General features: G+C 39.7%; 1 protein-coding gene across 2 annotated transcripts in view; it reads left to right on the top strand.

Annotated features, from left to right (window-relative positions):
- C6H20orf194 (chromosome 6 C20orf194 homolog) overlaps positions 1 to 14,546 on the top strand; it is a 173,827-nt gene that overhangs the window by 56,725 nt on the left and 102,556 nt on the right. For both annotated transcript variants that reach the window (XM_036763212.1, XM_036763213.1), the window contains exon 7: positions 5,149 to 5,226. In XM_036763212.1, coding sequence (XP_036619107.1) covers positions 5,149 to 5,226 — 78 coding nt within the window. The remainder of the gene's footprint in view (positions 1 to 5,148; positions 5,227 to 14,546) is intronic.

Genomic DNA, 14,546 nt, shown 5'->3' with positions numbered 1-14,546 from the left:
GCTTACCGTGGGCCAGGCAATGGGCCATGCACTTCACAATCGTTATCTCATTTGGTCCTCACAACAACCCTGGGAGGTGAGTACTTTTATGATCACCATTTTACAGATGAGGACACTGAGGTAGGCTGAAGTTAAGTGACTTGCCCAGGGTCACCCAGATAATAAATATCTGAGGCTGGATTTGGTTCAGATCTTCCTGACTCCAGGCCCAGCTCCCTGTGTACTCTGGGGGTATCACCTCACTGCCTCCCTGCCCCCGCTAGTGGGATAAGTACATAGTTGAGGTCAAGGTAAAGTACAATATGAAATTTCGAAAGGGAAAGATCACTTCTGTATGGAGAAGATATTGATAGCAAAGTTCTCACGGAAGCTCTCCTTTTTAGAAGTTGAAGAGTAAGTGACTCTCAAAGTTTACATACAGACCAATTTTTGTTGCTTTCTGCTTTTTCTTCAGTTCTTTCTCTGCTTTAATTTATTCTGAACACTGTGCTATTTGTTTGACAGGGTTCAAGAACTGTTCCCTTTTGCTTCTAGCTTGTCTCAGGGTCAGGCTCTATTCAAAGGGCAGTTGTCCTGAAGGGTATCACTGCCTTGGACCTGCTTGGCTTTTTTAGAATATGCTTTTCATTTTTTCCCCCTCTTTTGATTACAAACTTGACAAACATGAATGTTTACATACTCAAAGAACAGAAAAAGAAAATTGTATGTGAAATAGTGAATCTTTATTATAAAAAGACTTTTCTGTTGTGAACTTAAGAATAATTAACAAACATTTCAATATATGATATGTGATATACAAAGAGCAAAATGTTTGTTTTTAAAAACTGTGTATTAATTTTAATGAGGTAGTAACAAAATTGCCCTATTTAATTCCCCTCTGAACTTTTCAGTTCTGTGTATTTTTTAGTGATGTTCTTTTCTTTCTTTTTGCATGTCTTATCACTACCCACTTACTCTCTCTTCCCACCCTAACCCCTCAAACAGAAGTTTCCTCCCTGGTAATAAACAGATACAGTCAAGTAAAACAAATCCACATTGTTGGCTGTGTCTGAAAATGTATCTCATTCTACATTTGGTCCATCTTCTCTCTGCCAAGTGGCAAGAAACTCACATCAGTCACTGGTTGAATTGATAAGGGTTCTGAAGTCTTTCAGAGTTACTTCCCTTTCATTCTTTTGGTCATCTTGTAAATTATTCTCCTGCCTTATTCATTTAATTCTGCATCGGTTCATCCAAGTCTTCCCTAGTTTCTCTGAATCTTTCATATCCATCATTTCTCATCTTCTAATAATGTTCCATTACATTCAGGCACCACAGTTTGTTCAGACATTCCCCAGTTCAAGGACAAACACTTTGTTTTTAGTTCTTTGTTTCAACAGAGTGTTGCTATAAATATTTTTGTAATATGACTCCTTGAATTCTCTTTTGCCTGCTTGGTTATAAGAGTTCCAAGATTGTTCAGCTTTCTTGTGATCTCTACTTTGTTTCTTTAAACCACAATGGATTCCTTAGGGGACTAAAACTGGTCCTGGCTGCACCCATGCTAATTAGTAGGTGTAATCTTCTCCTTCAAGACCAGGAACCCTAAGCTAGAAACCCACTACAACTGGTTATAATTAGAAATAAGTTTATGAGTTCTCATTTTAAAAAGAAAAGAAAAAAATTACACACTTCTTTTTTAGCCTGATAAATATTGTTATTGACATTACTGTCAATAAATGTGTGGTCTCTTTAAAAAAAATTTTTCCAGTAGTGGGGAACCAACCATCCATAATTCTTCAGTCTGGAGCTCTAATGATCAAGCAAAGACACCAAGTTGACTGCGGTCAGAAATACGGTATTATAGTGAGACAAGGTAGAGCTGACTGGCTGTTAAATAGAGACTAAATCTATGAAGTTAACATTGTTAGCAAAGTTTTCAAAACCCATTGAACTGACTGGCCAGGAAATACCCACTAGGTTCTCTGAATCAAGGGATTCAATGACTGTATCTCAAGAATTTTCTAAAGGACACAACCTACCTATGTCACGCCTCCTCTTTCTGTCAGTCATTAACCTAGTATTTTCCGGGTCAGAATCACAGAATTCTTGAGTTGGAAGAGTTACCATCTAGTCCAACCAGTACCTAAGAAGGAATTCCCAGAAAACAATATGGATAAATAAAATAGTTTTGACAAGCTTTCGATCATCCAGCCTCTCTTTGAAGACCTCCAATGAAGGGGAGCCAACTACTTTCCAATAAAAATCCTGATTCTATGATCTGATGTGAAGAAAGTATGAATATTTCACAGAATCACATAACTTTTAGTGTTAGAGTGGACTTCAGTGGCCATTTAGTTGGGGCAGCAAGGAGGCACAGTTTATAGAGCGTCAGGCCTGGAGTCAGGAAGATTCATCTCCCTGAGTTCAAATCTGGCCTCAGACTCTTACTAGCTGTGTGACCCTGGGCAAGTCACTTAACCCTGTTTACTTCCATTTCCTCATCTGTAAAATTATCTGGAAAAGGAAATGGTAAACCACTCCAGTATCTTTGACAAGAAAACTCCAAATGGGGTCACGAAGAGTTGGACATGACTGAAGAACAACTAAACAACAAACAAAATGCCCCAAAGTAAACCATTCCCAACAATTAGTCATCTAGTCCCTGCCGGAAGCTCTCCCTTTGGGAGATACCCAGTAATTCCTGAAGTAACCTGTTCTACTCTGAGCTAGCTGTCATCGTTAAGAAGTACTTCTTCTTAACACCAAGTCTAAATTTGCCTCTTGAAAACATCTATCATTGGCTCCTGGTTCTGCTCTTTGGAGCCAAACAGAACAAATATACTTGACGAAGCTACAACATGACAGCTTTCAGATATTGAAAGATAGCTAGTGGATCCCCTCTTCCCTCCCCCCTCCAAGTTCTCTCTTCTCTAGACTGAAAATCTCCAGTCTTTTCATCTGCTCCTTATCCAGCATTGTTGACCAAGCACCTCATCGTGGTACCCAGTAGCATGAGGCACACAGGCATCACATGACGAGAGTTGTTTCTAAACTTCATCCCAAGGTTAATTATTTTGTCAAGCCAGCAATAATGGTGTTTGTGTAGACAGCACCTGAGCAGCGCCAGCAAGGAAAGCAGTTGTTTGCTGAGCTCAGAGGAGCCAGGAGTGCCCCACTGGGTATGAGTTCAGTCAGAGCTCTCCGAGCTCACATTGTAGGCAGACAAAGTAGTAAGACACCCACAAGTGCCCTTTCTAGGAGAGCCCACATCATGGAGGCTGGAGAAGCAGAAGCAAGGGCGCTTCAGGGCCAGCACAATAAAGCTTATGGTTCTATACATTTTGAAAAGACACTGAGTATTTTCCTTTTTAGCATGAATGAATAATAACTGACATGTATGCAGCACTTGAAAACTGGCAAAGGGCTTTACATCTCTTATCTCATTTGGTCCTCACAATAACCCTGCTGGGGGGAAGGGACTACAGGTATTATTAGCCCAACTTAAAATCAATCAGTTTGTCTACCAGCTGTGCACTAGGTGCTAGAAATACGGCGTCAGCCCAGTGAGATTAGGTACCTTTCCTGTAGTTCTGTTGAGATTGTGTGAATACCAGTGGAGCGTATTAGCTGTCCATCATCTATTCTTTATTCTCACTATATGACCAATCCAATTTTTTTCCAATCACATACTTTTCTGAAGATACTATTATCGTTATCATTAGAATTACCTCATGAGTTTCTCTGTTAAGTGTAAAAGAAATAGAAGAAAAAAGAAAAAGCCTTTGGCTTTTCTAAGGATAAAATACTAAATTCCCTTTTGGGATTTTATCAAGTCCTGAACTCTCCCATTCACAAAAAGATGCTTGTTCTGTTTTCCCTTGGACCCCAAACCCACAACAGACTAAATGTATACCTGATGTTTGCCTTTGTTGCCATCAACTGCCAGTAAGAAATTAGGGAAAAATAAACTAATTAATTCACAAATTATAACAAAATAAAAAATAGGTCTCCTTACCTCATTTTCTACTTATTTGCCTATTTTTGTCCACCACCACTCTAGTGTCTTGCTCCCAGACTCACCACCTATGCTACTGGAATATAGGCTTTAGAATTTGGAAGGTCAGGAAATGATGAGTAGGTGGAGCCAGAAATTCTTTGAATACTGGCCCAGTGACATTGAACACTATGCAGCTTCCCAACCAGGCTCACAATAGATCTGTCTGTGCCTGTCATCTGGGGGCCAGTTTAGCTCCATTCAGAGAAGCTCGTTCCCAGAAGGTTGGCCACTTGGGTGATGAATTTTTTCAGCTGCCCTAGCTCATGAAGAACATGTGATGTGGTGAGGGGTTGCATGTGTGTGAGTGGAGAGAAGCCCCACACCCAAGGCTCTAATCCCAGAGCCTGGCTTCTGCTACTGAAGTACAGAAGGCCTGCATTTGTGTGAATGGAGAGAGCCCCTCTACCCCCCACCAGGGAAATCCAGTTGGTAAAATTGGGATCCAGCCATTGCTTTAGTCAAGCATCTCCTGTTGTACTATGCGGTCTTTTTTCCCAATCCATTTTGGTGAATTTCATCTGTAAACCTCAAAGCTCCATATAAATACATTCTTGTCATTCTCGTTTCTCTTGGAAACAAATGGACAAGCCCCCATATAACTAAGTAGTCATCTGGGGAAACTTATTTTTAAAAAAAGCTACCATTACATAAAGCATTTTTGGAAATCATTTTCTGTACTGGTTTATGAGCCACACAAGAAAACCAGTCTCAAAAATGTAGGTGGATTTTTTTTTTCCAAAAAAAAAAATGCTACCACTTGCCTTACTGTCTGGGCTTTACTCCCTTTTGAAAATACTGGCTGTACCCAAAAATCAAATCCATGCCTAAGGGACTGATGAAGATTAGAACAAGCAGCTAGTCTCCCAAGGTGACTTTCCTGAAGCAGACAAGCTTCCTTTAGACGTGTAATTTGCAGTCTGTTTATTAAAAGATCAGCTTCTCTATTTTGGCCACTGCTTCTACTTTCCATGCCTTTCCTGTGTGGCATAAGGCCTGCAGCAGGTGGGAGCACCATGGCCCTTGGGCTCCAGGATCCTCTCAAGGGACAGAAGAAAGTTTGAAGGGTTCTTATGATACTGACTTTCCCTGTTTTTGCCCCTGTGTTTCAGCTGCAGGATGTAAGTGTGGATTTGTGGAAAGCATACAGCCGAATGGATCCCGTGTCACTGGAGAATTTGCTATCCCAGGTAATACAGTTGAACTCTCCATGATTCCCAGACCAGGGCCAGCTAATGTACTCACAGAGGAGACCAGACTAGGAGAAATAAGCGGAATTTTTTTAGCAATGGAATAAGCTGCTCCCTAGATGTCTGTCTCTGACCATGGTCATTCATAATTTCCAGGATGCTGAATTTGGTCTTTGAGGAGCAGACCATTTTGGTGACATGTTCAAGGTCAGACAGGTGATTTTGGTGGCTTTCAGAACCTTTCGGTTTTACTTTCTCAACTTAGCATCGCCTCATAAAAGTCTTTGCACGTTTCTTTGAATTCATTACCTTCTTCATTTCATTTAGTGCTTCTCATATTCCATTATATTCCTATGGCATAACTTACCAGCTGCTGCCCAAGCATAAGGCACATTGTCGTCCTTCCCTAGACTTCAGCTACACGGTTTTTGGGTGCCAATTATTTCATTGGCAAGTGACATTGCTTTGTCTGCAGCTTCACATCCTGAATTCTTACCTGAGGAATTTCTTTAGCCATTCACATATAAATAATGCTTTGAGGAGAGGAGGGAAGAGTCGCCCATGTACTCTGGCTTCCTTCATGTAGTGCTTTGTTGCTTTGTAAATTCTAGAAAGAGCACAGATCACTGGCACCTCAGGAATACAAACTGAGAAAACGGATACAATCAATGACCCCATACCCCACCCCCGCCTTTTTGCAGCATGAGTTAATGATTGTGATTACAGAGGGATGTCAGAAGAGCTGGATTCTTTTGGTCTGAGTATTGTGTGACACTGTCTGAGTTACTTTAACTTTCTGTAGAATGGGGAAAATACTAAATGTTATTTCTCCCACTTCTTTGTAATGATCATAACAGCATAGTATTTGGAGGTGAAAGGGACCTTAGAAACAATCTGGCCCAACCCTTTTATTTTATAGATGAGGCAACTGAGGCCCAAGGGGGAGGGGATTTGCTCAAGGTCACACAGATGGGGAGCAGACCTGCAATTCCAGCAGAGGGCCCTTTCCCTTCAGTCCCACCGCTACCCCTTAGTGATGGCATGGTGATGATTGAATCCTGCATAGCTTGTGGGCACATGGAGCAAGTGCCAAACACAACCAACATGACAGCTGCTCTGTGGAATCTTATCCTATTCTGCAGCTCCAGGACCTCAGGCACCAAAGAGGGCAGTGACTTGCTTGTGATCATGCTTGTCAGCATTAGAGGAGACTTGAGAGTCAGAGCACAGCTACCTGTAATCCTCTGGGACCAGAAGTACATGAACTTTGGGAGACATGAATGGAGAGTCGACTAATATGCCCATCTCCTTTACATCTATTAGAACTCTAGACTCTTGGTGCTAGGAAGGACCTTAAAAGTCTGGGCAGGGGGTCGAGGTGGAAATGATGGGAATATCCCTAGAAAAAAAACAGTAGGCTCCTTTCTGTAGAAAGCTTCAGCTGAGGCCTCTTCATGTAGGCTTGTATAAAATGCAAGCAAGGGTCTTCTGACAGTATAAAGGAAGTCTTTCCTGTTGTAGTTGAGAGCTTATTCCTACCTGGCCTTTGATGCTTCTCTCTATTGCTCCTGTGCTCGAGACTGGGTTTTCAGATACCTTGGATTTTTTTCCTGATCCTGCTTTCCAGAAGGAAGGCAGAGAATTGTGTGTGTGTGAATCTCCTTTACCTAGGAAAGGTCCCAGAGGCTTATGGGTCAGGAAGGCATGAGAGCTTTTTGGAAGAAGAGCTTTGTCTGATTTTACAATAAGGAGCACAAGCAGTGAATTGACAAGCTAAGTTTCAGCTAGGAGATAGTGTAATTGGTCTGGAAAGGATGTCTGGGGAAAGTGGCTCAGCAGTGCCCCTCAGTGGCCATGGATATGCATAGCCACAGAATTGGTTTCTTCCAAATGGCTTGAATTGCCTTTGCCTGATAAATAATAACTCTATATCTATGTTTTACAGTATGCAAATGGATTACATGGTATTTCCCTTATAATGACTCTGTGAAATGAAGTTCTGTTTACTCGTGGAGCTTTGGGGCAACTTTGTAGGGTAGATGTGGTTTTGTTTTTGTTTTTACTTTTAATTAGTTTACTGTAGGTTTTTAATTGTAGGTATTCTTTCTCAGTGTACCATTTACAGATTCAATACCCTTCATTCTTTTTGATCTAGCATTTATTTGAGTGTACAGAAAAGTTCCTAAGGAATGATTCTTTCTTTTTTTTTTAAATTAAGATTTTTTTATTTTTAGTTTACAACACTCAGTTCCGCATGATTTTGAGTTCCAGATTTTCTCCCCCCCCACCCCAAGATGGCATGGAATCCGATATATCTTCTATATATAACTTTGCATTAAACTTGTTTACACAATAGTCAAGTTGTAAAGAAAAATTATGACCAATGGAATGAATCATGAGAAAGAAGAAACAAAACCAAAAAAAACAAAAACAGTAACAAAAGAGGAGAAGAAAAAAAAGGCGAGCATACAGGGTGCCTCAATCTGCATTCAGACTCCATAGTTCTTTCTCTGGGTGTAGCTAGCTCTCTCCATCATGAGTCCTTTGGAGCTGTCTTTGAGCCTTGTATTGCTGAGGAGAGCCAAGTCTATCAAGGTTAGTCATCACAGAATCACTATATCTGTGGTTGTGTATAATGTTCTTCTAGTTCTGCTCCGCTCGCTCAGCATTATATCATGTAGGTTTTTCCAGGTTATTATGAAGTCTGTATCTTTCCCATTTCTTATAGCACAGTAGTATTCCATTACATTCATATACCACAACTTGTTAAGCCATTCCCCAATTAATGGGCATTCCCTTGATTTCCAGTTCTTTGCTAGCACAAAAAGTACTGCTATAAATATTTTTGCACATATAGGTCTCTTTCCCACTTGTGTGATCTCTTTGGGATACAACCCTAGAAGTGGTATTGATGGGTCAAAGGTTATGAACATTTTTATAGCCCTTTGGGCATAGTTCCACATTGCTCTCCAGAATGGCTGGATCAGTTCACAACTCCACCAGCAATGTAACAGTGTTCCAATTTTCCCACATCCTCTCCAGCATTTATCATTTCCTGTTTTGTCATGTTAGCCAATCTGACAGGAGAGATGTGGTACCTAAGAGTTGTTTTGATTTGCATTTCTCTAATCAGTAGTGATTTAGAGCATTTTTTCATATGCCTATAGATATCTTTAATTTCTTCCTCTGAAAACGAAATGATTCTTTCTTGAGCAGGAAGCTTTGGGGGTCTGGACCATTTGGCAAATTTTTCGCTAAATTTGTGTTGGTCAAGGCTAAACAACCTGGTAAAAGTTCAAAAAGGGCTTTTGGTTTCTAAGCCTACCTTATTGTGACTGCCTAGATGGGTAACACTGAGAGCTGCTCCTGTCTAGTTCTCTTTGTAAGTTTCTGGCTTTCCCTTGATCAAACAGGAATTTTTATGGGAGAAAAAGAACACACACACACACACACACACACACACACACACACACACTCACACACACACACACACACACACACACACACACACACACACACCCCTGAAGCTGGACTTCCTTGCATGGGTTTAGGATCTGTTTCCCTTTTTTGACCTGGATAGCTGTTTCATCTGGTTGCTTAGATATAGCCTTCTTGAGGCTTGGGAAGATAGACTTTCCCTTCCACATCAGACCCAGTTGGCTACATATATAGTACCCATTTCTGTGAATATTGTATTTGTACCTAGACAAAATGGAATCAGTTTTGAACTGTCTGTTAAAATTTGCATCCATATGTGTACCCTACAACCTTCACTTACTCTCAGGTTCCCTCTTTCAACCCTTCTGGGCTATTGCTCTGACCAATAGCTTATATCCTTACAGCTTCCCATAGTTAGAAGATCTAAGGAACCTGACGTGATCTTATAGAGACATTGAGATATGGGGGAGGTGTGGGAGGATCACTGTTTCATTAGATTATCCTAAGCATGATTAACTTTTCACATGAAGGGTAGATCCATAGGGTAGTTGTCAATGATGTCTCCTAGTAACTGATCCTAGTATCCATTCTTTTTTTCTTTTTTGAGTTAAGGCAGGGCAATTGGGGTTAGGTGACTTGCCCAAGGTCACACAGCTAGTAAGTGTGTCAAGTGTCTGAGGCCAGACTTGAACTCAGGTCCTCCTGGCTCCAGGGCTGGTGCTCTATTCTCTGCGCCACCTAGCTGCCCCTGTCGTGTCCAATCTTGATTCCATCATTCAGGTGATAAGTAGGTTTATTGACTAAATATGCTTATCATTTCTTTTAAATGATCTTACATTTGATAGGAGATTGTTAACACTCTGGAGTACAGGAATGTCATTCCATGTAAGCAGCCACACTAATCAGACCCTTGTTAAACTATACTATAACTCTTTAAAAAAAATTGAAGGGTTTTTTTATTGCCTCTTGTTTTTAAACCATTTATTTCTGAATATATCTTTCTTCTTCCTTCCCCTATCCAGGAAGCCCTCCCTTAAAAACAGTTTAAAACATAAAGAGTAAAAAAAAAAGAAAGAAAAAAGCTTTTTGGTAAACCCAGCATATTGACCATGTCCAACTAATACTCTTTTTATTATTAATTAATTCATTTTTAGTTTTCAACATTCAGTTCCGTAAGATTTTGAGTTCTAAATTTTCTCCCCCTCCTTCTGCCCCTCCCCAAGACAGTGTGCAATCTGATATAGGCTCTACATATACAGTCATCTTAAACATTTTCACATTAGTCATGTTGTGAAGAAGAATTAGAGCCAATGGGAGGAACCACAAGAAAGAAGAAACAGACAGACAAAAAAGAGCAAGTAGTCTGCTTTGACCTGCATTCAGACTCCATAGTTCTTTTTCTGGATGTGGATAGCATTTTCCATCGTGAGTCTTTTGGAGTTGTCTTAGATCCTCGCATTGCTAAGAAGAGCTAATTCTATCAAAGTTAGTCATTGCACAATGTTGCTGTCTGTGTACCGTGTTCTCCTGGTTCTGCTCACTTCACTAAGCATTAGTTCATATAAGTCTTTCCAGGTACAACTGTTTTTTGAAGAGTATGTGGCGATACTACAGAAAAGATGTATTAAAGTACTCCATTGATGCATGATGAGTACTACAGAAAAGCAATCAGTGAGCTTACCCAAGAAAACTAAGTGGTGCATACCCGTGTGACCTTGGGGAAGTCACTCAACCTCTTTGGGCATTAATTTTCTCAACTGTAAAATGGGTATGTTGGATTAGACGCTTGATGATCTCAAAAGTATGTTCTATCTATCTCATGCCTATGAACATGTGGTAGTAGGACTAGACTGCTATCTTCAGGTCTGTGAAGTTAGTTCTATAAGGTAGACATAAAGGAGGTTTATTATAATCACAGCAGCAAAATTTTGGGTAGAACATAGGAATTTCTTGATTAGTAGAGTAAGCCTTGAATGATCCTTAAGTGATACTGTGGACCCTCTGTCCCTAGAGATCTTTAAGGGAGGATGATTTTGATATTTGCCATCTTTGATCCATCTCTAAGGCTGCTCTGTGCCCTTTCCTTAGTCCTATCAGTAGGATGTTCATCCACCTTCATGCCCTCTTACTCCCTTCTTTGATACTCCATCTCCCCTTTGGATCTTCATTCCGTCACTTTGTGATTAAAGGGAATTAGTCAAAAGCTTTGTTAACAGTGATTGCAGGGCAGGGGTGGGGTGGGGCAAAGGGTTGGAGATATGCTTCTCTGTCTTGCACATAACTCTGTGAAGCTCCTACAGCCCATCAGGCATCTGAGACTTTGATGTCTTTGATAGTTTGTCCTTAATTTGGCAGATCCAAGGGATGGGTATATAAGAGAGGGGGATAATGGATGACCACTGTTTGGCACCGAATCTAAGATGTACTCATTAGAAATTTCATTTGCTATTTGGGACTAAATGCTAAGGGGCCAGGCTTAGGGATTCAGAATACAAACAATGTTTACCCTACTTCCTGTAATGTGTCCAAATCAAGATTGGAGTCACTAGATAAAATATCTAGAACTATATAGTATTTCATTTGCGGATGAAGTGGAGGAGAAGCAACGCTTCTTTGACTAAGAACCTAAAAAAGTTGCTCTGTCTGAATCCATCTTCAGTCGTCCTGATCTATATCTTGCCACTGGACCCAGATTTCTCCAGAGGAGAAAGTGAGGCTGGTGACTTTGCACAGCCCTCCCTCACTTAAATCCAATTCAGTTGTAAGCCATGGCATCACCTTCGTGACATCATAGTCTTCTTTGAGAACAAAGGTCAAAACAATAACAACAACAAAAGTTGCTAACAGGTGCCCTTGGGAAACTGAGGAATATAGCTGTGTAGCTTCATGGATAGGAACCTTCTAAAGGGCTGAATTGTAGTCTGAGTGTCCATACCTAGGATTTTGTTGGAGAATTACTTTCTATTCACTTTATATATACTTTTACTTTTTGTAGATTGTTTTTGTATATGCTTTTGTATATTCTACAAATGTATTTGTATTTTTGTATTTACTTTGTGCTTACTTATATGTATACATGTTGTTTTCCCCCATAGAATGTAAGTTCCTTGAGTCTGTTTGTTTTGTTTGTGTCTTTGTATCCCCAGCATCTATCTCTGTGCCATACACACAGTAGGATTAAGCATTAATAAATGCTTACTGATTGATTGGATATGTTCTTTGGTTTTGATTACTTCACTTTGCACCAGTTCATAAAAATCTTCCCATGTTTCTACAAATTCCTCATATTTATTGTGTAATATTATTCCAGTATATTCTTATTCCCCAGTTTGTTCAACCATTTTCCAAGTGATGTAGGTCCCTTTATATTCCCAGTTTTTTGCTACCACAAAAGTGCTGCTGTTTACATATCAGTATATATGGGGGCTTTCTTTCTATCTGTGACTTTCTTGTGATATGAGTGGGACCTATACATCATGTCAGAAGACTGTATCTTTTTTTTCTCTTCTTTAATCTGCGTCGTCATTGGTATATTTATTATATCTGCACAGCTTAGTGACTTCTTTCACATAACTTCAAACTGTTTCCCAGAATTATTGGACCATTTCAAAGCTTTACAACCAGGATCTAAGTATGGCTCTCTTCTTATTGCTTCTCTAACACTAATTGGTTTTGTCTTTTATCATTTTTGCCATATTGATTGGAGTTAGAAGAAACCTTAGAATTATTTTAATTTATAGTTATCTTCCTAGTAATAGGGAACTTTTAAAATACAATTATTGATAGTTTGCAAAAACTTTATATCTTTGATCAGTTATCTTTTGGGGAAAAGCACATGTACTTTTATGTACTTGTACCAGTTACCAATAAAAGTTGCATATCACACTTTTATCAGAAATATTAGATATAAAGACTTTCCTCTACTTCATAGTTTCTTTTCTAGATTCATTGATTTTGATCATATAAAACTTTCAAAATTGAAGTATAGGCTATTTTAATCTCTTATGATCACCTTGGTTGCTTATTTAGTTAAGAATTTCCCTTGCTGAATAACATACACACTCAATTGGGTATCTTACCATACAGGAAGGTAGGGGGAAAGGGGACGAGTGAGGGGGGATGATAGAAGGGAGGGCAGATCGGGAGAGGAGGCAATCAAAAGCAAACACTTTTGAAAAGGGGACAGAGTCAAGGGAGAAAATTGAATAAAGGGGGAGAGTATAGGTTGGAGGGAAATATAGTTAGTCTTTTACAACATGACTGTTATGGAAGTGTTTTGCATAATGATACATGTGTGGCCTATGTTGAATTGCTTGCCTTCACAAGGAGAGTGGGTGGGGAAGGAAGAAGGGAGAGAGTTTGGAATTCAAAGTTCTAAAAACAAATGCTCAGAAAGAAGTTGTTTTTACACACAATTGGGAAATAAGACATACAAGCAATGAGGTATAGAAATCTATCTTGCCCTACAAGAAAGTAAGGGGAAAGGGGATGGGGGGAGAGTGGGGTGACAGAAGGGAGGGCAGACTGGGGAAAGGGGCAGTCAGAATATATGCCATCTTGGGGTGGGGGAGAGGGTAGAAATTGAGAGCAAATTTGTAACTCAAAATCTTGTGGAAATCAATGTTGAAAACTAAAAAATATTAAATAATAAAATAATTTTTAAAAAATAAATAAATTCAGAAAAGGTGAAGGGAAAAAAAAATTATATGAGAAGAAAACACACACCAGATTTGTGAATGGTAGAGGGGGTAGCCATGCTGAAGTATCTCAATGTCAGCACTCATCTGTTGTTGATCAGAAGCTACAGTGTTATGTTTTTCCGGATCATCATCACAAGGTTACTAATTGATTTGAAGACAGGGCTGGCTACTTCTTCCCCAAGAAGCTAAACTTTATGTCAGTCATAATCCCAATTCTTTATTTTGGGGGATTTTGCTTTGGTTTTTGGTTGTCAACAGGTTTTTTGTTTTGATTTTAGTAATGGATTTAATTTTAGACTTAAAAAAAAAAAGAATTTCCCCCCTTCCCCCAGCCATTTTTGTAACAGGTACCTTCTTCCATTTTCCTATAGGTTTTTTTTGTTGTTTTTTTGTAGGGGGGAAGGCAGGGCAATTGGGGTTAAGTGACTTGTCCAAGGTCACACAGCTAGTAAGCATGTCAAGTGTCTGAGGCCAGATTTGAACTCAGGTCCTCCTGACTGCAGGGCTGGTGCTCTACTCACTGCGCCACCTAGCTGCCCCTTTCCTATAGCTTTTTAAACTGATATTCCTGTAGTTTTAAAAAATATTACCTTTATTATTCGGTCACATGTCCACTTGGAGCTAATTTGCAATGTATTATGTAAGATATTAATCTAAACCTAATTTCTGCCAAATTGCTTTCTAGTTTCCCACAGTAGTCTAGGATTTATCCAGTACTGGAATACTGTGTTTTGCTTCTGGATCTTGCTTATCCATATAGACTTGGCACTTAATGAACCAGTGTTGTTATCTTTAATATCTGGAACACTATAATTTCCATTTTGAGAGACTGAGTTTCAACTACGCTGTCCATTCTGAGGCTAGATTTTTTCATTCACGATCTCAGGGGTTTGATCATGAAAGCCAAGCCTGGTTTTGATAATAAATCTTTGCTAGAAAACTGTTGGCTTCTGTATCCTTCAGAGCCTCCTGTTAACTGCTGGCTTCTCCAAGCTGGTGTTTTCTTCATTTTCCTAGTGTTTAGCTCTTTGTTCACTTAGTATCTCTTTGGAGTAAGACTCATATGACTAAAAAGCCAATCAGGAGTTGGGTAAATAAGCTGGAACGAAGGCCCTTGAATCTACTTCTCAGCTTTTCCGAAGCCTCTCTTGGCCACTTTATTCTCCTAGTCATAAATTCAGA

The sequence above is a fragment of the Trichosurus vulpecula genome, chromosome 6 (genome assembly GCF_011100635.1).
Source record: "Trichosurus vulpecula isolate mTriVul1 chromosome 6, mTriVul1.pri, whole genome shotgun sequence".
In the NCBI taxonomy this organism is placed as follows: domain Eukaryota; kingdom Metazoa; phylum Chordata; class Mammalia; order Diprotodontia; family Phalangeridae; genus Trichosurus; species Trichosurus vulpecula.
This window is presented reverse-complemented; position numbering and strand designations above follow the sequence as displayed.